The 23,898-nt window shown below is 42.9% G+C and overlaps 1 protein-coding gene across 1 annotated transcript in view; it reads right to left on the minus strand.

Annotated features, from left to right (window-relative positions):
• Nucleotides 1–17,833: 17,833 nt before the first annotated feature.
• Nucleotides 17,834–23,898, minus strand: part of Lamc1 (laminin subunit gamma 1) — a 109,059-nt gene continuing 102,994 nt past the window's right edge. Inside the window, exons 27-28 of the mRNA XM_076832235.2 lie at nucleotides 22,456–22,555; nucleotides 17,834–20,738 (exon numbers count right to left, since the gene is read on the minus strand). Coding sequence (XP_076688350.1) covers nucleotides 20,482–20,738; nucleotides 22,456–22,555 — 357 coding nt within the window. The 3' untranslated portion in view covers nucleotides 17,834–20,481. The remainder of the gene's footprint in view (nucleotides 20,739–22,455; nucleotides 22,556–23,898) is intronic.

Raw genomic sequence — 23,898 nt, forward strand, 5'->3', positions numbered from 1 at the left:
ATTAGAGATTCTATTAACCTGATTTTTGATCTGTAATTTCTAAGGCAGCCCTATCCAGAAGAAATTTCTGTAAAATGAAAACAAATCCCATATTTATGCTTAATAGGGTAGCCACTAAGCGCATATGTCATATGACTAAGTAGTTAAATTTTTAATCAATTAAACTGAATTTTAATTTTAATAGTCCCATGTGGCTAGCAGCTATCACACTGGACAGCACAGGGCCAAGGCTGTGTCTGGAATCCTCTTCATGAATGCATATCACTAAGTACCTCCTTCACAGTGATCATTTAAATGTGGTATCTGGTGGTCAGCAGTCTTAATAATTTCAGCCTTGAGTTCTTGTAAAATTAATGAGTTGGTAAAATCACTTTAGATGAAAAAAAATCATTTTTGAAAGCAAATACCTAATAATTAGTTGTTTGGCTATTATAATTTTACCCAGCATAAACTTTACCTGGTGTGTTATGTAAATTCTTTGGATCATGAATTTCTATTGGCAAATATCACTTTTATAATGACTAACCAGAAACTCAGGGGCTAGTTCCTTGCTCTAAAATTCTTAGTTTCACCTTTTTGAGTCTAATGTTTGGAAAGCTGAACATAATTTTGTTTCCACAATTGTGAAGTAAAGCATCTACATTGCTGTGTTTGAAGGGTATTCTGTGAGAAATGCATTTGCAAGTGTTTGCAAAATCCTGGAAAAATAAGTTTTAATTTACTTTCTAGAACAATAGCAGGTTCTGAATATATAATTTAATCTTAAAATAAATGTATCATGTGTTATATATATATTTTTAATATTTTTTTTAGTTGTAGTTGGACACATACCTTTATTTCACTTATTTATTTTTATGTGGTGCTGAGGATCAAACACAGGGTCTCACATGTGCAAGGCGAGCACTCTACCGCTGAGCCCCAATCCCAGCCCACTCACATAACTTTCGTAAAGAATTTTGTATCTCAATAAAATTTTCAGTTGTGCTCACTTACTTGTTTCTTTCATTTACTTGTTCAGTGAGTATTTTTTATTTTTTCTACTGAGCAAGGCATTGGGGCAGACATTTGGTAAACAGTACTGTGTGTCTCTAGGTAACCTATGGAAAAGGATGAGACCCGCAGAGTGCTACAGAAACACACTTCCTTAGCATGAAGGGGACCAAAGGAAAATCCACATGGTACAGATTCAAGGTTTGTCCTGCAAGAATAAGTTGCACTGAATTATTCCCTTAGTCCCAAGCAGTCAACTGTTCAGACTATAAATCAGTTCAATGACCAATAAGACATCTGTAAAGTTACTGTCTCTGGAATCACTGGGGACATATGGGTTTGTCAGAGAATTTGTAGGCTAGTGACCCCCTTAGTGGCTCCCATCTTTCTCAGAATAAAACCCAAAGTCGTTGTGTGGTCTCCAAGGTTGTGGGTGACATGTTCTGCCTGTCTTTCCTCTGCAGCTCTCTTTCTTTCACTCATTCCACTCCAGCCACTCTGGTCCTTCTATGTGCCACCTCAAAACTTGTCCCCAACTAAGGTGACTATGACAAATGCCACCTCCAGTTCCTGCCCAATTGTTCTTCAGTCCTTTCCTTTTCTTTGCTTTTCCTCTTATTACTTATCACCACCCAACGTAAGATTTATGTGTTTATGGTCTGTCTCTCACTGTAGAATAGAAGTTTTGCGGCAGAGAGACTTTGTATGTATCAAGGCTTGGAATCCTGCCCACCTCTTGACAAATCCTCAGTGATATCCTTTGGAATGAGTGAATGATACATTTAGCCTTTAGTTTGCAAAGTTGAAACCATTCATCTTTCTCTATCGCAGTTTAAATGCTAATGTGACCAGGGAAATTGTATTTCACATAAATTATACCCTTAAAAGAATAGGGAGATTATTAAGTTAATACCATGCAGATTTGACCTGACTGGGGGACAATTCTAAAGCTTAAGTTCTCTTACTTGGTCAAAATAAAATGAACTCAGGGCTGGGGTTGTAGCTCAGTGGTAGAGCACTCACCTAGCATGTGCGAGGCTCTGGGTTCAATCCTCAGCACCACATAAAAATAAATAGATAAAATAAAGGCATTGTGTCCAACTACAACTAAAAAATTATTTTAAAAATAAATAAATAAATAAAATGAACTCATGTCATTGTAGAATGAGGAGAGATTAAAATCAATATAAAGAAATGGCATATAGCTATAAGAATGGTATAAGAAACAATATAGCTCAAAATGAGAAGATGCTTATGAGAAGTTCTTTCTGGTCTTTAGAGCTTAAAGATTACGAAGGGAAGACCTGGACAGAAGACTAGGAGTATTCATGGAAGGCAAAGGAGGAGGTCCAAATTGTCAGTGCCTCTTTGCCTCTATCTTCTTGGTCTCATCACAGAGAACCTGTTCCCCAGTCTAGATATTCTACAATTACTCAAACTGAAGGTCATCTAATAAAGCCTTCTCTGTCCCCTGGAAAACCACACTTACCAATGCAGGCAATTAAAAAGTGGCTTTTTTGTTTTGTGTTGTGCTGTGTTTTGCAGTACTGGGGATTGAACCCAGGGCCTTGGGCACACTAGGCAAGCACTCTATTGCTGATCTACATCCCCTGTCCCTTTTTATTATTTTATTTTTGAGTCAGGGTCTGCTTAGTTGCTGAGACTGACCTCAAACTTGTAATCCTCCTGCCTCAGCCTCCCAAGTAATTGGGATTACAGGCATGTGCCACCACTCCCAGCAAGTAGTTTTTATTTCCTAGGAAATTTTATGGCTGCAGGGTTAACTCATTTCAGTGTTTGCAAACTTTGAGAGTCATAAACTTATTTTTAAATATTCCATCAAATAGGATATACTTGACTGCAAGTAAGAGAAACTTCACTGGAAGTGATTTTTATAATAAACACATTTATAGCATATATAACTGAAATTTCAGTCGAGGGGATGATTAGATTATCATATAATACAATGATGCAATCAAAAATCCAAGTTCAGGTCTGGGGTTAGAGCTCAGTTGGTAGAGTGCTTGCCTTGCATGAACAAGGTCCTGGGTTCAATCCCCAGCACCGCAAAAAAAAAAAAAAAAAAAAAAAAAAATCCGAGTTTTCTCCTTCTCTTTCAGCACCTAGAGTCCACTTCATATGAAGCCTGGTTTCCCCTATTTTTGTGGACTTCTTGTCAATCATAATTGGGATTATGTGCTTGCTTTCTTTTATATGTAAGTGGGAAAGATTCAACCTCTCTTCAAACATTAAACAAAATCTTTCCCCTTCTTCAATGAACTCATTATCCATCAAATGTCTGTCTCCAAACCAGTACCTATCACCAGGAAAATGTCCTGTTCTGACTGGTTTAAGCCAAGGTGTTAATCACTAGCAGCAGGGATGGATTGCTGCAATCAGCCCAGGCCAGGGATTGGAAAACTCTGACTGTGGGTCACATCCTGCCTGCCAGATGTATTTGGAAAGTTTCTTTAGAACCCATTCATATTCTTCCTCTACATACTGTTTATGGCCACTTTTGCACGATAGTGATAGTGACAGTTGACTAGTTGCAGCAAAGACCATAAAGCCCATAAAGTCTCAAGTATTTACCATCCTCCCCTTTACAGAAAAGTTGACCCAACCTTACCTTAGGCTACCCGGGCCCACTCTGGAGCTGTTTAATCTTCTGAACTTTGAAGCTGTTGCACAAGGCAGAAAAGTTGGACTTCATGGTATCAACATCAGTCCCTAAGGTTGTTTTTCTCTTGTTCTTTCCTAAGAAGAAATGAAACAGAAACAAACACACCAGCTTCAGAACAAAGGCCCTCATTTCTGAAGTTCATAGGTACATCCCCATTTCCCTGTGGCAGACTGATAGGCATCAATTCTTTGCATTGATCTCTGTCCCGGCCTTGGCTGGATGTCTTTTGCAGAGGTGTCTCCAAGTTATTTTGTGGTTCCATGGACCCAGACTATTCAAACCGTCTGCCAGATCTTCAACCCCCCAAGTGTTAGATGGAATGTCCCAGAATCCTGCTGTAGTCATTGAAGAAACAACCCTAAAACCAGGCATTGCTCTGCCATGGCTGGTGGGTCTCAGGCAGGATGACTCCTGTGCACGTTGGCAGTTCTGTTTCCAGGTGAGCAATATCCTGTCCAAACAGCAATCAGCTCTTTCTTTTCATAATATCGTTTCTTGTTTATTTTCATTATGACAGGAGTAAAGCTTGTCGTTTGTGGAAACTTTAGAAACACAGATAATCAAAGGGGGGGAAAAAAAGAGAGAGAAACTTATCACCATCTCACACCCCAGGGAACTGGGAAAGCAAACAGTGTTCCAGAGGCAGTCTTCCCTCTGAGGGGTCTGAACTGGCCTTGACTTTCCCAGCAGGATGTTGAGATGGAATATTTTATCTTTTAGCTCTGGGTTTGTGAAGTTACTGAATGAATCTCTTCTTTGACTAGCCTTTCTAAGGATCTTTACTAAACTGTGAACTTTCTGATTGTTTAAGGAAATTGTTGGAAAGGGCCAAGTTTGAAAAGTTGCTGTTGCAAGTAATTTGTCTCATGCACATCATTTAAATTATTTTTAAAAAATTCTAATGTGTTATATATGACAACAGAATGCATTACACATATAGAGCACAATTTTTCACGTCTCTGGTTGTATACAAAGTATATTCACACCATTCGGGTTTTCACACATCTATTTAGGGTAATGATGTCCATCTCATTCCACCATCTTTCCCACCCCCATGCCCCCTCCCTTCCCCTCCACCCCTCTGCCCTATCTAGAGTTCGTCTATTCCTCCCATGCTCCCCCTCCCAACCCCACTAGGAATCAGCCTCCTTATATCAGAGAAAAAATTCAGCATTTGGTTTTTTGGGATTGGCTAACTTCACATAGCATTATCTTCTCTAACTCCATCCATTTACCTGTAAATGCCATGATATTACTCTCTTTTATTTCTGAGTAGTATTCCATTGTGTATACATGCCACATTTTCTTTATCCATTCATCAACTGAAGGGCATCTAGGTTGCTTCCACAGTTTAGCTATTATGATTTGTGCTGCAATAAACATTGATGTGGCTATATCCCTGTAGTATGCTGTTTTTAAGTCCTTTGAGTATAGAATGAGAAGAGGGACAGCTGGGTCAAAAGGTGGTTCCATTCCCAGTTTTCCAAGGAATCTCCATACTGCTTTCCATATTGGCTGCACCATTTTGCAGTCCTACCAGCAGTGTATGAGTGTACCTTTCCCCCACATCCTCGCCAACACTTATTGTTGTTTGTCTTCATAATAGCTGCCATTCTGACTGGAGTGAGATGAAATCTTAGAGTAGTTTTGATTTGCATTTCTCTAATTCCTAGAGATGTTGAACATTTTTTTCATATATTTGTTGATTGGTTGTATATCACCTTCTGAAAAGTATCTGTCCAGTTCCTTGGCCCATTTATTGATTGGGTTATTTGTTTTTTTGGTGCTTAGCTTTTTGAGTTCTTTATATACCCTAGAGATTAGTGCTCTATCTGATGTGCGTGTGGTTACATCATTTAAATTCTTATATACATCTCTTGCCAACATGAAAGAGACCCTACGCTCTCCATTTGGACTGATGTATACAATTTTACCTCACTTCATAAATAAAAGGGAACCAACTTTTCTGAAATACAGGGTTGCAGGAGTGCATCTGGTTTCAGGAACCTCATTTAAGCACACCTATGAGTTTACTAATGCTCACTATGGAAACAACTTGAAAATGCCCCAAGGTAGGTAGTTACTAAGACATCAGAAGGGTACAACTTGGGTTTAGGCTAGAATTGACTATAGGGTGGGATATGGCATCACTCCAAGTCCCTGTGGGGATGTGAGTATAGGTTGCAGGTGAGGTCATGCTGAGAAGCCAGGCACGACTGCAGTGATGCCCCCACCCCCCGCCATGCCCACCCCACCTCCACTGTTGCTCCATGGAGTCTACATGGTACAGCCGACACCATGGGTCATAGTAAACCTGGCCATTCACTGCTAAAGAAAATTCTTTTTTTTTTTTTTTTTTTTTTTTTTTTAAAGAGAGAGTGAGAGAGAGGGAGAGAGAGAGAGAATTTTAATATTTATCTTTTAGTATTTGGTGGACACAACATCTTTGTACGTGGTGCTGAGGATCGAACCCGGGCCGCACGCATGCCAGGCGAGCACGCTACCTCTTGAGCCACATCCCCAGCCCAAAAGAAAATTCTTGTTGGAGAGAGTGTGAGCCCATGAATGGCTGAAATGGAGGTTCAAAGCTCTCTGGCTCTGTGGCCCAGACTGAGTGAGTGGAACCCCAGCTCCACCCCTACAGGCCAGGTGACCCAGGTCTCATTTTCTGTATAGATAAATCCCCACCTACTCCATCGTGTTGGCTGCCATGAAGGTGAAGAGCAATTAATGGGTCAAAAACAGTACAACGTGGGATGGGAAGTGTTGGCTCTTATCTTTATGAGGGGAAGAGATCCAGAATGAGGCACTGGGAGGTTTAAAACATGCCTCTCCTCACAGCGCTGCATGTCTGCATAGTCCATACACAGTCTATATTTATGGCTTTCCAACTGCCCGGAACTTCCCAATTCATGACCAGACTTGGTGTGTCAGACTTAATGAGAGCAGCGGAAGTCACATTTCTTTTTTCTTTTTTTTTTCTTAAATAGATTCTGTATTTTAGAATGGCTATAGATTCACAGAAAATTGGGAGTATAATACAGCAAATTCCCATATACCCATACTTAGTTTTCCTATTATTAACATCTTACATTAGGACGGTATACCTATTAGAATTAATGAATCAATATCAGTACATTATTATTAACTAAAGTTCATACTGTATTCAGATATTCAGATTTTCTTTAAATTTTAACCCAATATCTGTTTTTTGCTTTGTTTTTGTTTTGGTGCTGGCAATTGTACCCAGATATTCAAACATGGTAAGTACGTGTTCTGTCACTGAGCTACAGGCCCCATCAATGCCCTTTTCCTGTTCCAGGATCCCAGCCAGGCTGCACAATACACAGAGTCGTCCTTAGACTCCTCTTCACTTAGTATGAGGATATGGAACATTCTCCTACTTTCCTGTTTTGACAATCTTGACAGTTTGAGGAGCACTGGTCAGGGGCTTGTGAAACACCCTGCACTGGGATTTGTCTGCTTTTCTTCTCATCAGTAGCCTGAGGTTATGGGTTTGGGGTGGAAGCCATAAGTACCCTTTTTATTTCATTGTGGAAGAGGGCAGGCTATCACACGACTTATCGCAGGTTCGTTTTAGTTTCTCCACTGTCTGGTTCCTCTCCTACCCCTCCCTCTGTCCTCTGGGGAAGGAAGCTACCATGTGCTGCCTACACCTGAGGAGTTGGGTAATAACCTCCCTATTATTATTATAATACTATTATTAATATAGAGGAGTTGGGCAATAACTATTTGTAATTCTGTACAGCGGATTCGTCTTTTCTCCCCAAGTAAATTCTCTAGACTAATCTTTGCTTTGAATGAATTATTTTGACTCAACACTATTGAAAAATAGTCTAAACTCAACTTCCTTCAAGTTGTGGGATTTTGAGTAATTAAGTTTTAATATGTCGAGAGTTCTTCAGTTGGACATGGGAGGAAACACAACAAAACCAAGATTTCTAAAACCGGACTTAATCTTCTAGTTCAGTGTCACAAATGGCAGCTCCAGAATGAGCAGCTCCTTGCTAACCCTATAAGGAAAGGCCTGAAAATGAACAAGGAATTAAAAAATAAAAGGAGTGGGATGGTCAAAACCAATGTGAATGAAGAGCTATGAGCCAACTGCAAAAGCATCCTCTGGCAAGTTTTAACTGGTTACCTCAGTACATCTTGAAAATGTGCTTCCCGTGTTCCAAGCCATTGGACGCCATTTTTGGCATGAATCCTGTTCCCTCTTCAAAAAAGGAGACTGTCTCCAACCCTCTCCTAAAACACACATCTTCAGATTGACCTAGAATCATTAGCACACTCTTAAAAACTCACACACACACACACACACACACACCAATAACTTGAGAATAAAATTAGTATCTTAAAATAATTTGCTGAGCAGCTGAAAATCCACTTGCACTTTTCCTTAAAGAGACCCCTCATAAAAACAAGAAGTATACATCTGGGGAGTGGTGTTCCTTCATAAGAAAAGTGGGACGATCATTGTTCATCAGCCTGTTTGGGTTTGTTTGGTCAGATCCAACAGTCGTTACCGTTGTCACCATTCCAGCAGGACTTTTTTTTTTTTCCCCCTCTGAAAGCATTTCTCCAAAGCTTACCTCAAAATGAAAAGCTCCCTGTAGTGCCCAGAGGGCTGCTCCCACTCCACCTTGGCGGGCACAGCCCCAGTCACAGCATGCCATGCCTCTGACACACCTCTTTGGAAACCCACCCATTGCTTGGGCTATACTACCTGCATTTCCCGGAGGTAGAGGCCTGGCTCCTGCCTTATCCTGGTCCATTCTGCTTTTACACTCACCTGACGACTGGCCCTCATTCCATCTGTTATCTCAGACCAAGGGAAAAAGGCCCTTGAACAGCTCCAGTGTAAATGTGGGGGAGAGTCTTAAAAAGCATTACCACGGTGCCTCCAAAGCCTCGTTTCCCCCTTCCTGTGAATGCAGCAAATGGAGAACAGCCTCGATTAAATACAAAGTTCAGGGAAGACGACGTGGGGGTTAAGTGTGGTTTCCTGCCGACTAAACCCCTGCTAACGGTTTTTTTTTCTAAAGAATGGTACTTCACTTTTCAGTTCACAAAATAAGGCATCTTCTCTGTGTCCCCAGGTTGCCTAGTCTGATTACTGTCATCTTTCGGGAAGATTTCAGATCTTGTTCATTCTTAACCACCACTTTTATTCTTCGGTACTGTTATTAATATAGACAGTGTAGGCCAAATTTTTGCTCACCCTTTGACTCTGCTTGAAAATTTTGGATAGTTCTTTGTCTTTTTTTTAAATGAGATTATTGATAGGAATTTATTGAAATAGTTGCCTTTTCGATTAGTTCGATTGTTTAAAAAACAATCCAGCCCCAAATGAAGGTTTTGGGGGGACATGGTTTGCCTGGAGGAGTACATTAAGCACATGCCAATTTGCAGAACACACACGGCAACCACAGAAGGGAAGTATAGTGATCTGCTATTTGGTTAGAGTAAAGCAAATATCCCTATTTAAACCACTGACTTTTCAGAAATTCCTCTGGTATGACTTCATCGGCCCCAGGTATGTATGCCAGTGTTCATTTGAGACTCACATCCATCCATTCGGATCTGAGTCCCATCAAAGTGTCTCGTCATGTGTCTGTGTGCAGGATGGAAAGAGCAGGGCATCCATGAGTCACCATGTGTCATTCATGACCTGGGGGCTGCCAGCAATCACAGAATTCATTAGGCTTCCTTTGAGAAATAAAATTTCAGGACAGTTTGCTGAAGTGGCTTCAACAGGGGCAAGATGGAAAGAGAAAAAGGGTGACGGCTTAAACAAATACAGTCTCTAGGAAAACACACCCTACCCCAGCCACTTACTTCTGGATGGCATATAGATGGCGCCCTGCCAAGCAACCACACCACTTTAGGATCTCAATCACAAGCACCCGCTCTAATCATCACCTCCAATTTTTGAAACTAAATCTCTCTACTGCCCAAACTTAATTGACTCCTCAACCCACTGGGGCCCGCCATCCATGGACCCTGCCACCTTGCACCTCTCTCACCCTCACCACCCACTCATCCAGTTTAGATCCCAAGGTCAGTCATCAGGCTCCCTCCCTTGGCATGCCTGTGACTTTCTGCTTCACCTTGAACTCGGGTTTGTCAGCCTCAGTGGGGTTCTAAGTGCCACTGGAAATTCAGGCTCCTCTTCCCTCCCCCAAGGGCTCTCCCGTTCTGGGAGACCATTCCACACTTTCCCTTTTCATCAAACCTCCCAGGCCTCCTCCACAGGGTACTCTATTTCCTAAGACACTGAGAAAATAGAAGCAGTTGGAAGACAGCCTCCACCACACGCTTCTACCCTGTACCCCGCAACCTTCCCCACTGTTTACACCTAGTTAAGGCCAACAGAAGGACAGTACTTGGCAATTCTCCATTTTCTCTCCTGTATCACTGATTTTCTTCTCTCATCTGGATGTTTCCTCTCTTCTATAAACATGCTATTGTTTGTCCCACCTGAAAAAACAAAACCAATTCCCTTGAGTCCAGGTCCATTTTAACTTCTGCCCTATTGGGCTTTCCTTTGGAGAAATAAAAGGTCCTCTAACTTGCTGCCTCTTTCTCTCTCTTGAAACTGCTGCAAAGAGCCTTCAAGAAACCTCTTCAGTCACTGCAATCAGGACTCTGCCTCCCCCACTGAAACTGCCTTTGCCAAGGTCCCCAAGGACCTCCGTGCAGACCCAGCGGTCAGTTCCCAACGTCTTACGTCCGTCAGCATCATGGGTAGAGCTGATCTTTTCTTTCTCCTTCAAACCCTTTCTTTTCTTGGTTTCCAGGACATCATCTCATGTGGCTTTGCTCCCTCACAGATCATGCTTTCTCTGGCTACTTGGCTGCTTCCCCCTCTTCCCTCTGGCCTCTTCACAAAGGAGCAGCCACCCAGGGCTCAGGCCTTGGCCTCATCTCTTTCCTGTCTACACTCACTCCCTGGGCTCTCCCAACTAGTTCCATGCTTTACAGGTATCTACTGAAGGCTTTCACTCTCTACCTCTGGCCTGCTTGCACACTTCTTCACCAGATTGACCTCTCCATCTGGGTGGCTGATTAGCGTCTCTGTGTAACACACACAAACTCAGCCCCCGCTCTTCCAGCCCCCTAGACTTCCATCTCAGTCCTCCTTATCCTTTCCATTGCTCAGCCTCAGCATCTTAAACTCATTCTTGATCCTTCTCTTTCCCTCGCAGCAAATCTTGCTACCTCACGCTTCTGACATCAGAATTGGGCCATTTCCTGTCAGTTGTCTTGATCCAGGCATCCCATGTCCTGGACGAATTGTTAGAATAGCCCTTATCTCCCTGCCTCAGTCCTTGCCCCTCTTTGGTCTGCCTTAACATAACCACTAGACTGTCTCTTACCTATAACTCCGATCCCGTCACAACTTGTCTCGCACCTCACTTTCAATCACTATGGCATTTGTCTCACTTTCAATAAAAGCCCAAGTCCTGGTCTCACAAGGCCCCCAGCATGTGTCCCCCTCCACCTCCTAGCCGGCTGCCTCACTGGGCTCCACCCATGTGATTTCATGACCTTTGCACTTGACCTTGGCATCAGTGCCTCTGTCTGGAGTGCCCTTTCTCCAGATATCCTCAAGGTCCAGCATTCATCCAAGTGCCATTTCCTCGCTGAGGCTTTTGTTCCTTTCTTGTGCAAAGCTGCTAGGTCCACCTCGCCTCCGGACATTTCCTTTCCCCCTTTCCTGACTTTTCTTCCCTAGTGGACTTCGGTGTGTAGTTAGAGGTAGGCTAATGTGGTCACAGAGGGACATGCAGGCCCTCCAGTCGGTGTGCCCAAGTTCAAGGCTTCATTCACTGTGTCACTTACCAGGTATTCAAGAAGGGTTCCATCTGTCCTTTTTTTTTTAATATTTATTTTTTAGTTGTAGTTGGACACACTATCTTTATTTTTATTTATTTTTATGTGGTGCTGAGGATTGAACCCAGGCCTCGCACATGCCAGGTGAGCGGGCTACCGCTGAGCTACAACCCCAGCCCTCCATCTGTTCTTCACTTTGCTCACCTATAGGATGAGAATAACGACAGGATCCAGGTTGTCAGGTTGTTTACTTAGTATTTAGAACCAAGTCTGGGTCATATTCAGCCCATCTACTTTTTGTTCATCAGGCTTCCCCTGGAATATCAGCTCCACAAGGGCAGGGTTCCCTCTGTTCTGTGCACTGCGATAGCCCGTCATGTGGAACAGTGCTTCATGCAGAGCTGGTTCTCATTAAGTAGTTGTAGAATGTCAGGTCATTACACTTTCTTAGATAGGAAAGAATCAGTAAAAAACAAAAACCTTACTAAAATTTTTCTTAATATAATGGTGTGCCTATGAGTAAAAACTATAGAGTTCTCCTATTGCATGGGTCTAGACACATTTGTGTCAATCATTCACAGGAGGCAAGCCTCTCCCAGGTCACTTCGGAAAGTCATGGAACAGTCTCTCGGCATGCTAGGTGGACATGCATTGGTCCCATTTTAGTACTAAATCAATGGCTACCAAAGTCAGTATTTTTCTCGGATTGCAGTGATGTACCCGTAATCCAGGTACTCAAGAGGCTGAGGCAGGAAGACCGCAAGTCTGAGGCCAGCCTGGGCAACTTTGTGAGACACTGTCTCAAAATAAAAAATAAAAAAGGGCTGGGGATACAGCTCAGCCATAGAGTGTCCCTGGGTTCAACCCCTAGTGCCACACAAAATAATATAAAATAAATTAAAGGGATCCGAGGTATTTTAGTCTTAAATCAATGTTTTTGCTCAGAGTTTTCTGACCAGAATATTCTTCATAGAGCCATGAAGGAGAATAAATATCCACAAGGTACTCTGGGACCCTTAGTGAAATGAGCCCAAATATGAAAACTATGACTATTCTGTACCATCTTATGGCTCTGGAAAAAAGGTACTCAGGAGGGTAAGCTTAAGAGTTCAGATCTCTACCTAGCATACCCAAGACCCTGGGTTTGATCCCCAGCTGCGCAAAAAATAAAAAGAAAGAAGGAAAGAAAAAGAAAGAAGAGTGAAAGAAAGAAAAGAGAAAAAAGTTCAGATCTCACAATTCATAAAAATAACATAGTTCTGTTGGTGGTTGCTGTTCTGTTTATTTTAATAAAATATAGCCCTAGCACCAAGAGCCTGCATCTTCGCTGTTCAGTTCCGTTCATTCTGTATAGTGCATAGGGTGCATTCAGAGCAGGCTCAGGCCTGAGTGGGTTCCAACTACTGTTTCTGGTATGCAGTCAGATGAGGGCCAGGGGATGGGGTTCTATTTTAAGAAGTGTTCTTTGAGAATTGAGTTTGCAGCTTCCATCCAGGAGATGAAACAGTTTAATGCAAAAAACAGTGAAAGCTCTGCTTGCAGAATCCCCGGAGCCAGTAAGCCAGGGCCTGGGGCACCCTTTCTTCCTGTGGGTCTGATTCTGCAGCCTCTGGCCACACAGGGAGGCTGGGCACTCCCTCTTGAGCCGCACCCAATGTCGTCATGCCATGAGTGCACCAAACAGGTTCTCCTGGCTAGACGGTGGCTGAGGTGTCTGCAGGGGAAGGGAAGTACAGTCATGCACACGCCCAATGACCAAGACTCTGTCCCTCCGACAGAAAAGCCCCTGTGCTGCTTTCCCCTGGTTTAAAACAAACCGAGCAAGCACCCGGGTGTGGATTTCTCTGTGAGGGGGACAGGACACGGGCCCCTTTCCTGCTCCGCACTCACTTTTCCATTTGCACTGCACTTTTTAGGACGACCCCCAGACTGTACAAATTCTAAGCTCTGCCGAAACTTCAGTTTGCCCTGACAGTGCTAAAGTGTGTGTACTGCTTCATATACTTACCACTTATGGGGACTCCCTAAAGTTGCGCCATCCCCACTTACAGGAAATGCAGGCAAGGTTGAGAGACCAACCCCAGGCCATACAGCTAAATTGTCCATGCACTGTGTCCACTCTGTGGGGCCCATGCTTTCACTGAACTTTTGAAGTGTTTTGGTGTACTTAAAGGTGTTCCTAATTTTCAAATGCATGCTCCTCCACATTAATTCATATAAAACCGTTCACTTCATAAAATGATGCTTTTCTAAATAAGTACACAACAGATTTCTCTGATGGTAAGTTTGTGCGCCAGCTTGGCTAGGCTATAGTGCATACTGGGTTATTGAATCAAACACTAACCAAGGTGCTGCTTTGGGGGCAATTTCCAGATGTGGTTAACCTCTACAATCAGTTGACTTTTAACTAAAGGCAATTATCCCCAATAATGTGGGTAGCACTTATCTAATCAGTTGAAGATCAGGCTTAAAGCAAAAAATAAATAAATAAAATGACCGACACGTTATCATAATATTAATAAACCATCCATCTTAAAAAATAAAATAAAAATGGGGCTTTAAAAGCTTTTTTTTTTTTTTTGTAGATGAATCAAGACTGTAGATTATATAGTTAACAGAATGTAGTTAACAGTATTGTTTCCAAATTTAGGCAAATGTACCTTGTTTATACACATGCAAACACCAGGGAACCTGGGGTGGGTACAGGAGAACTCTGTTTTTCTTTGTGTCTCTTCTGTAAGCCTCAACCTTTTTCAAAATAAAGTGTTAGAGGTTAGAAAAGAGAAAAACAATCTGGTGCAAAACAATCTGGTCATTTACAAAGTGTTGCGGCACATGGAACTTATTCAAAAGGACAAAATTCTTGGGGCTGGAGACGTAGCTCCATGATAGAACACGTGTGAGGCCCTGGGTGTCATCCTTAGCACTGAGGGAAGGAAAAATTTCAAAACTGATTAAAGTTATGAAAAAAGCAAAAGGAATAGGGCTACTCCAATGAGAGTTAATTTCATATGAACTCCTAGGCAAAATTACCCAGTTGAACTGGCCTTGGGCACTTGTCCCTGAGTCGAGTCAGGGAAGAGAAGGGAAGGGAGATGCAGCAGGACGGGCAGCAACTGCATGGTGTGGCTCAGGTTTCTGGAGGACAACCAGATTCCACTTAGTAATTCTGCTTTGCTATCTTCAAAAAAGGGATACAACGTAACTTACGATAAATTATGATTATATAACAGGCGTTCTTAAAAGGAAAATGAATCAAAATCATGAGAAGGAAGAAGACAACTACTGACACAGGGGTACGATGCAGCAGCTTACCATGCTTTGGATTCCCTCGTGGGTCAAACTGAGACCCTACTCAAATGAGATGCAAATGAAAGAAAATTATTAGGAGGGTGCTTTTTTTAAAAGAAAAAAATCAAGCTAACTTGGTAGTACCACTCCTCCTTGAGTCCCTCGGGACTTAAAGAGGGCAGCTCATCTTAAATCTACGTGGCAAAACTGGCCAGGTCTGATCCTTTGAGCCAGCCCAACCGAGACAGGAGAGAGCAGACTGTCTGAGCTGAGAAGGGTAGCAAGTCGCGACACAAACTCTGACCACGCGGAACGTGTAATCATAGAAATGATAGCTGTGCCTCTTGAACCTTTATCCTGGATGCTGGCTCAGCAGCTGGGGACTTGTAATCCACTCTCGGACGGCACATCTCCCAGACAGATCTGTTCAGGGCTGGACTTGTGCTTGCTCGGCACTAACCCCCACTTAGAGGCCATGGTCAGGAGGAAAGAACCATGCCAGGAAAAAGTGGCTGGGGTCAACTACCCAGGAAAGTAAGGACAGTGAAGACTACATCCCAGAAGGTGGGCACTAAATAGTCTGAAAAGATTTGCACTAGAAAAATTTTTAACTCTAAAAAAACTAACATGTAACAGATTTGATGGTTGCAGAGGACCTTGGTATGAGGGCAGCTGGATGGTGCATATGCCAAGAGTTCATAGGATGGGCCTCAAAAACATTGGTCTGAGGTTCGAGTATTTTTTGTTACTAGCCATGGTGAAAAAGACTTATGGGAACAATGATGTAATAGATTACATTCCTGATCAAGGGCCTGATGCTTAATTTTCATGGAAATAAATATAAACTATATTGAATTAGTAAGTAGTAATTTTATGGCCTGTATTAATTACTTATGGCCTATATTAATGACCAATGGGATAAAATAACTCATTGGCCGAAATTTATTGGCATCATTCCCAAAAGTTAGAAAAAAAGGGAATTAGTGCTATGACTTGGGCTGGGCTACTGAAGGGTTGTGAGTACATCCCGCAGAGCTAGATAGCACAGGCCTCCCAGACCAGATTGCACTAGCAGGATGCAGACTATATGGAAGTGTGGGTAGCATGTTCTGTGCCTTTGGATGCAGGTGGTTTTGCTTATCTTCCTGCAAACAAGTAGCCAGTCTGTGCCGAGGTGGGAGTACCGAGGGTGCAGAATGCTGTTGGGTGGAACTCTCTTCTCTCTGCTCACAGTAGGAAAAAAGAAACAGGCATGGGATGAGGAAAGCCAATCCTCTTCACACTAGCTGAAGGACTGCTGTGTGCCTCTGGGCCCTGAAGATGCAAACAGGAGAAGCATAGACCCTGATCTTGGTGATGCAGCAAAGAGATGGGGAAATACCAGTGAGGCCACCTGAACAATAATCCTAGGTCCAAGGGCCTTTTAGAAGCAGTGCAAGGCTGGGAAGGTGGAGACCCAGGAAGTTGACCCATTGCAACAGAGAAGGTGACACCCTGACTTGAGGCCATACTTGTCCTGAGAATGCTCTAGGAAGAAGAGTAAAAGCAAAGATAAGCATGTGACAGACAGCTTTCAAAATGTTAACAGGTTTCTCACATCTGAATTTTATATCAGGGACTTTTTGGCTTTTCACTGGACCTTGGCAAACACTTCTTCTTTCTTCACGCATTTGACTTCATCATTTAGAATTTCACTCATTCGTGTAGAAGGGGAATGGTCATTCTAGGAGGCCAATGCAAACACAGGCCACAGGCCCGGAGAGAGCTAATCTTTCCTTTGGGCTGGGCCCCTCTTCCTCTCAGGGAGGTGTCCGCAGCTTTCTCACCTCCTGACCCTAGTACTGGGGCCTCCTTCCATCATCTCATTTTGAGTCTAATGGAAGTGGAGCTGGTTGAGTTCAGATTTATCAAGGGCTGGAATGTTTACTTGAGGAGTAAATTTGCAGGGAAATTTTGAATCAGATTATTAAAATTTGGTAGCAACTTTTGAGAAGCTGCTGTCCCTAAAATGACAAATGAGGTAGGAAAAACTTTTAGAAATTCCACTCCTAACTCTGACACAGTAAAGGATTTACATTTGCATCTCAGACCCTGCAATGGGGTGGGGGGGAAACCACCCAGGTAAAGAAGGGTTAAAAAAACTAGCAACTAGTGCCCTCTAAAGCTTCCTCCCAGGAAGTCCGTTTAGAGCGTTCAGGTTCTTCTTTACAGGTACCGTAGCTATAACAATTTATAAGATTGGGAAAGTGGCCAGGACGCACAGAGACCCAGGGCAATGTGCAGAATATTGAAGCGCAAGGGGAAGGGCTCTGCAGGCCTGGAGCATTCCTGCTGTCTCTGGCTCCAAAATGCCTCCTTGAGTCTCGGGTCACTTCAGGCAGGTCCACCCTCCAGGAGGGTCGAGGTACGATGAGCTGCTCTGGGCCTGTTGGGGCAGCCCACTACTTTTTCCTTTTATTCTGTCATAGGTTTGAGAGTGTTTCCAGTCTTCTAAAGAAACTGTCTTTAGCTGAACACATGTGTGCATGAAAAGGTGGAAAGACACATTTTACATGCATTTACTATTTCAGGTAGCCTGTCATTAAACATAGATCTCAGTCATCATGTATTGAGTATTGAGACTAAACCAGGCGTCCAGTGAACTCCAGCCTGCAGGCCCCTGACCTGTTTTTGTGAGCAGTTTTATTGGAGTACAGCCAGGCTCATATGCTGACATATGGTCTAGGGCTGCTTCTGTGCTACAAGACCAAAACTGAGGGGCTGCAACACAGACTGAATCTACAAGCCTAAAATACTGTCTAGCTCTTTACAGAGAAGTCTGCCAACTTAAGGACTATATTGAAGTATCCCAATTTAAAGAAGGTGTGTATATATATATATATATATATATATATATATATAAAAGATTGTTCTCAAGAAAAGAGTTCACCCAAAGACACAACGAATAGTTTCTCATTCATCATATCTTTAAGAACATCTATATCCCCAGTACCACACTCAGGCCACACCAAATTGAGGGTTACAAATATTCAGATTTTATTATAAATAAAATACTGTTCTTTTTTTTTTTTAAACATAAAAAATGCCAAGTGTTGCGTTTTTATTAACCACCCTGGAGAGCATGACTGTAGAGATTAAGGCAAACAACTAAAGTGAAGGCACATACAAAAGGCCACAGTTGGAATCAAAAGGGAAAATTCCAGGGAAAAATAACAGTTTCTATCCCCTGTGACACCCAGCAATCTGCAGCAGCCATCTGTCTGTTTCATAAGACAAAGACAACTGCAGCGATACAATAAAATAATGGCTATATTGCAGGAGTGGAATTAAGGTATTGTCTTGTAAAGAACTTTCATTTTAAAAATAAAATTCTGTTTAAAAATATACCACACAGAAGGAGGAGAAAACCTCTCAAACAAACCAAAACAACAACAACAAAACCCCACCATGGCCTAAGACTTGCTGGAGTGAACCTGTCCCAATTATCCTTTCAGTCCTTTCCCTGCAACTGTGACCAAGATGCACAGGTGAAGTTGTGGCCACTTAATAAGAGGAACCAGCTGGGAACCACTGATGGGAAAACCTGGCAAGAAGGAGCCATCTCTCTGTGGTAACAGAATGGGCAGAGGAGAGCAAGAGTGAAAGCGTGGGCAGGCCCAGTCAGGACCTTATGGGGGAGTCTGGTACACCCCAAGGAGACAGAAACAGGAAATGGGACCAAGAAGTGTGCACACCACCCCTCCCGCCTCCCATCAGCAGCACCGCCCCAGATGCCCTCCAAAGCCCGTCATGACGCACTCCCTTATCAACGCCTTGCTAGAAAGGGCATTTCTAGCTCATCCCTGGCTAACTAGATCCCCCTTGGAAAACTTTCCTGATCCCATGCATACTGGAACGGGCATTAAGAACAGTGCGGGGTCCTGGGGATGCCGTGGAGGAGGCCCGACTCCCTCTATAGAGGAAAGCGTGCTGATGTCGATGTTAGACAATGGACAAGCTGCAAACACGAGGCGGAGAGCAGCCTCTGGGACACAAATACAACCCAAGGAAGTCTAGATGGAAGGAGAGGCGGCAAGGCAGGAATGACAGGCCGGTGAAGAGGAAAAACTGAGCCAAGATGTGAACAGACAGTGCCGTTCTAGAAACAGGACCAAGCATATTTACATAAATTCCTTACTCTATAATCATGATAAACGAAAAAAAATTCACACAAAAATATAAATTTGAAATAATTAATAGCACCAGTGTGTCAGATAATAGTTTCTTTCCCCCCGGCTACGCAAAGTACAAAGTTGCATAGTGTTAAAGGCTATATGTGAATCTCAAAGGCAGGTTGGTAGGAGGAAGGGGGGCGTGGTAGGGAACTGTCACACTGTGGTCTTAGAAAACCACAAAGCTGAGGACCGAAGGCTGAGAAGCCCACTAGGAAACTCCATACAAGGTTCTCCCCTCTACACCCAGAGGGGAGGTCTACAGTGGGTGAATCACAAAGTGCAGGAACTAGGGTGTTGGCTGCTGCATGAAACAGTGCAAGCATTTGCCACCAGGATTTGGCAGACAACAATGTGTTCTGAGGAATTCCAGAAGGCGGAAAAAGAAGACTGGAGCTAAGGGTCAAATGTTCCATCTCTCTCCAAAAGAAGGAAAAAACATGCACACGTGAGGTCCCGATACTATAGGTTCCACCTACGTTTCATCCCTCTGCTAGAAAAGACTAGGACGAGGAGGTTGTTCTTGTGTTTGTCAAGATCTTAGGGACCAAGTGCTGTCTGACAGGTATTTTAACACTAGTTCAAGAGTAACATACTAAAATAGCTCTGGGATGTTTGATTTTGAAAGAAACTTTAGTGGTTATCATCTCCCTGTTTCTTCAGAGTAAGGTCCATTTATAAGAATATCAGAAGAGGTCTACTGGTCTAGTGGTGAGTGCAAGCTGCCCATCCAGATTTAAATAATCAGCTGCCCAAAGATCTGAAATAAAGCTTATCTTCCTAGTCAATTATTAACATAAGAGAAAATCTTCAGCCTTGTCAGCCACGTTCTCCTGGAGACTCTCATAAATAACTATACCCTGACCCATGGATGGCTCAGTTCCTAAACTGAAACAGCGAGCAGGACTGATGGATGGCTACCCACATTCTAAATGACCAGTCCCTTTGGCACAGGATGTTTATTTCCTTTAGCTTACAAGGAGGAGGTCAGAAGATGCAGACGCACTTTCTTCATCCGTGGACTGGGTATACTGGCCATCACAATGCTACAACTAGTAGCCAGACTTCTCCTTCATAGAAACAAGAGTACCGAGACTGAGGAGCTCTGCTGGTGTCGATGCAAGAGGGAAGGGATGCTGCCCTGGCATTCGAGCATTTACAGGACACCAGTGCAGGATGTCACGTCCTCCTGCAAACTGGAAGGGAAAATGTGGGTAAGGTAGCAACAGGAGTGGAAGAGAGACTTTATTAGATAGAACCCTTTGTTCCCAGTTCAGGATGTTTTAATTGCTTCTCTTTAAACTCTGTGACTTTTCCTGGTTCAAAAGGACAGTGATGAAGAGCAGCAGAGAAGTGGGGGTCTGAAAAATGTAATCTTTGTGTCAAGGCACTCTGTGGCCTCACAAATGGTCCCCCAGCAGGGGATGCTGTCTTCTAGCCCCCTTGATGCTAGGGCTTCTCGATGGACGGGGTGTTGAAGCAGCCGGACGGTAAGGTCTTCTTGATATCCTCCAGGTTGTGGATGTCCTTCAAGATCTCCTCGATATCGCGGGTGTAGTCCATGATGGCAGCCTCCTGCTTCCTGGCTTCATTCTCCAGGTCGGACACTTTCCTGTCAAGGTCACTGGCCTTCATTTCGTCTTTGGCTTTGTTCAGGGTACCTTCAATCTCATTGAGCTTGTTCAGGTCCACTGTGTCCAGCTGACCTATAGGGCCAGAAAGCATAGAGAAGATTACAGACACCTTCAGCAAGACCTAGAACCTTACTTGGGTACCTCCGGGAGCTTTTCTCAGCATTAACCCAGCAGCTGCCACCACACCATGGCGGCCCTGACCTGCGGGTCATCATTGTGTACAAGGGCACAGATGATGCAAGCCAAGCGCAAACACTGACCCGGCCCAGCAGAGGTGGGTCAGAACTTATATAAGATATTGGGCCAGAAGCTTTTTTCTGAGAAGACAGTTCTTTGCAGAACATTTTCTCAATGCACAGCTACAGTGTTCTGTACCCTACACTCCAAGTGTGGTTCGGAAGGTCACCTGGTAACATTTAATGCCATTTCCAGGTTTCTACAGGTAGTCTGTGTGTCATTTTAGTGCCATCTGAAGAATGCAAAAATTCCAAGGCAGGGAGAGCCTGAGCCCTCAAACTCCTAGATTCCAGGGAGGATGGGCGGGCTGGCTGGCTGGGGCATTGTCTGCTTTTGGGAACTGGACACTGTTGGGAACCTTCCTATGGAAAATGGCCAAGGCTGAAATGCTGACATGATTTCACCAAAGCCTCACTTTGAATGAAGCAAGAAAAAGAAGGCTCTGTAACAAATGAAAGCAGATACAAGTGACAGCACTTCAGGCATATTCCAGCTGATCAAGTTCTCATAAGACCATTTACCTCAGTGATTCTCAGATACCTCAGTGATTCTCAGATATTGCCCAAGTATGTATAACCTATTGGCCACAAAGCAAAGATTCTGACCCAAGTCTGACTAATTTTAAAGTCCAGCTCTTTCTTCCACGAACATCTCTCTCTTTTAGCTAACTTTCATTTTAAACCCACCAGTTGGCACATTATTTATTATTCTTGACATTTGAGACATTAAAAAAATTCCCCCTCAAAGGGAGAAAAAAAAAAAAAAAAAACAGCACCAAACAAAACACACCAATCTGTAAAGGCTAGCAAATTAAAATACAATGCCTCACTATGAAGAGTCCAGGCTAGACTACTGCCACCTTGTAATGGAATTTGGTGACAAAAGTACATCTGTCCAAAATGAAGGATGCTCCCTACCAAGATGGGAACAAGGTTTCCATATGCTTATCTTTCCTTAACAAATTAAGTTTTTCTCTCTCTTTTGGCATAAAGTCGGCAAATGAACAGAAATTCCAGGCAATGAAGTCATGCCCAGTTTAAAGTATTCTTTTATTCTATCACTGAAATTCTTTTAAAATTCCTCAAAGACATTCTGCTAATGGAATGAGCTAAGAAAAAAAAAAAAAAACTGATTAATTGCCCCATGAACCTGGACCAAAAATGAACCCTACAAGCTGGCAGTGTCTCTTCAAAATTTAAAGACAGTCCCCAGACTGTACTGTTTTCTTTGGATTAGGATCCACAGAATGCACCTAGTAAGCACTAGTGGATTAATACATCTGAGTCATAATTCATTTTGCTCTTTAAAGTTGATGAACATGTGAATATTATAATTAATAATTCAGGTTGCTCTTAAAGGTTCCCTTGTGCAAGACACATACTTATTTTATATGGCACTTTTAAATAAGCAAGAACTAGAAGAAGTATTCATAATTCAATGGGTGATTTTAAAGGGATTCATATATTAGTCTGCCTTTGAGTGAACGATATCCAATCCCAGGTACAGTGTGACTTATTCACACAGAAGAAAAGGACTGCGCATGGTCACTTACCCAGTTGCTCCAAGAGGTCGTTGATCATGTTGAGGAGGCTGTTCACCGAGTTTTTGGCCTTTCTGGCGTTGATCTCAGCTTCCTGAGCAGCCTGGGAAGCCTGCAGGGGAAAAGGATAAGCCATACAAACAGCTCTGACGCTGTGTTCATCTTCTTTGGGTATATTCTGTTGGCCCAGTGAGCCAATAAATCGAATTTTCAGATGCTTTCCCCTTCTCTGATCATGAAATAATGACCTCTCACTGTAGGTTTTTGCTTTCCTGGGGCCACATCTTCAGGTTGAGGGTACTGCTAGTTCTACCGCATGGAACCATCACCAAGAGGCAGTCAGCATGCCTACACTCGTATTTGTATTAAAAAACAACAACAACAAAAAATCACTATTTTCTTCTCTTCTCAGGTTCTCGCTTGAGAACACAGGAAGGTGTATTCATTATAAAACCCATCACACAGAACAAGTTATTTTTTAAGGGTGAGTATAAAAACTCCATTTTAGAACCAAAACATGTCCTTCAGGGCACTCTTAGGGACTTGATTATTAGAAACTACCTATTCTTAGAACATTTTCATAAGCAACTGAAGCTTTTCTGTAAATTCCCCCTCAACCTGCAGCCACCCAGCCACAGCCACACATTCCCACGCTCATTTATTGGGACAATACAATTTACATCTTCAAAACCAACCAAACGTTGATATTTGGGAAAATTCCATGAAACCTGAACAAATACACTGAGCATGAGTCACAGGAAATAACAGTGGAAGAGGAAGTGTCTCAATATCAGAAAACAGATGCTCTCACAAATAAATCCAGTCAAGATAGAAATGAGTGGCTCAGAGCTCCCTGGTTCACTTTTCATAGTTTTCAGGGTCGAAGTATTAAAACACTTTGGGATCCATACAATGTGAAAATTTTAAACAGAAAAAGAAAGCAAGGCAAAAACCCTTCACAAACACATGATCAATCTCTGCTCCGAGGGCAGCTGTTCTCACTGAGCCGCACAGGCTTTTCTCAATGTGCTAGGAGGAAACAGAACCCTGCTGTGGCCGCCAAGAGCGATCGCACTGCATCTGTCCCGTGGGCTGCAGCCTCCTCTCTCAGGAGCCACCTCAACCTTCAAGCTTCTGCTTTACAAAATATGGTTACAGACCCAAACAATACTGGCTAAGTGCTGGCCTTTCAGACTTGATAGGAACACAGCGGGATAGTGTACGTGAGGGTTGTTTATGTTACTCAGAAGTTATTTACCAAAAGTAACAAAGATGGATCTTCTTTCTATTCTTTAAACTAAATCCTTACCCTTTTCTGAAAATGTAGTGTCTCTACGACCAGATTAAAAATGAAATCAGTGACTCTCAGCACATTATGAGAAATCCCTATTTTTACCACATGGGAATTTCCACTTGAGCCACTCTGTCTCACAGAAAATTAAAACAATCCAAACA

This window comes from Callospermophilus lateralis, chromosome 13 (assembly GCF_048772815.1).
Source record: "Callospermophilus lateralis isolate mCalLat2 chromosome 13, mCalLat2.hap1, whole genome shotgun sequence".
Lineage (NCBI taxonomy): Eukaryota > Metazoa > Chordata > Mammalia > Rodentia > Sciuridae > Callospermophilus > Callospermophilus lateralis.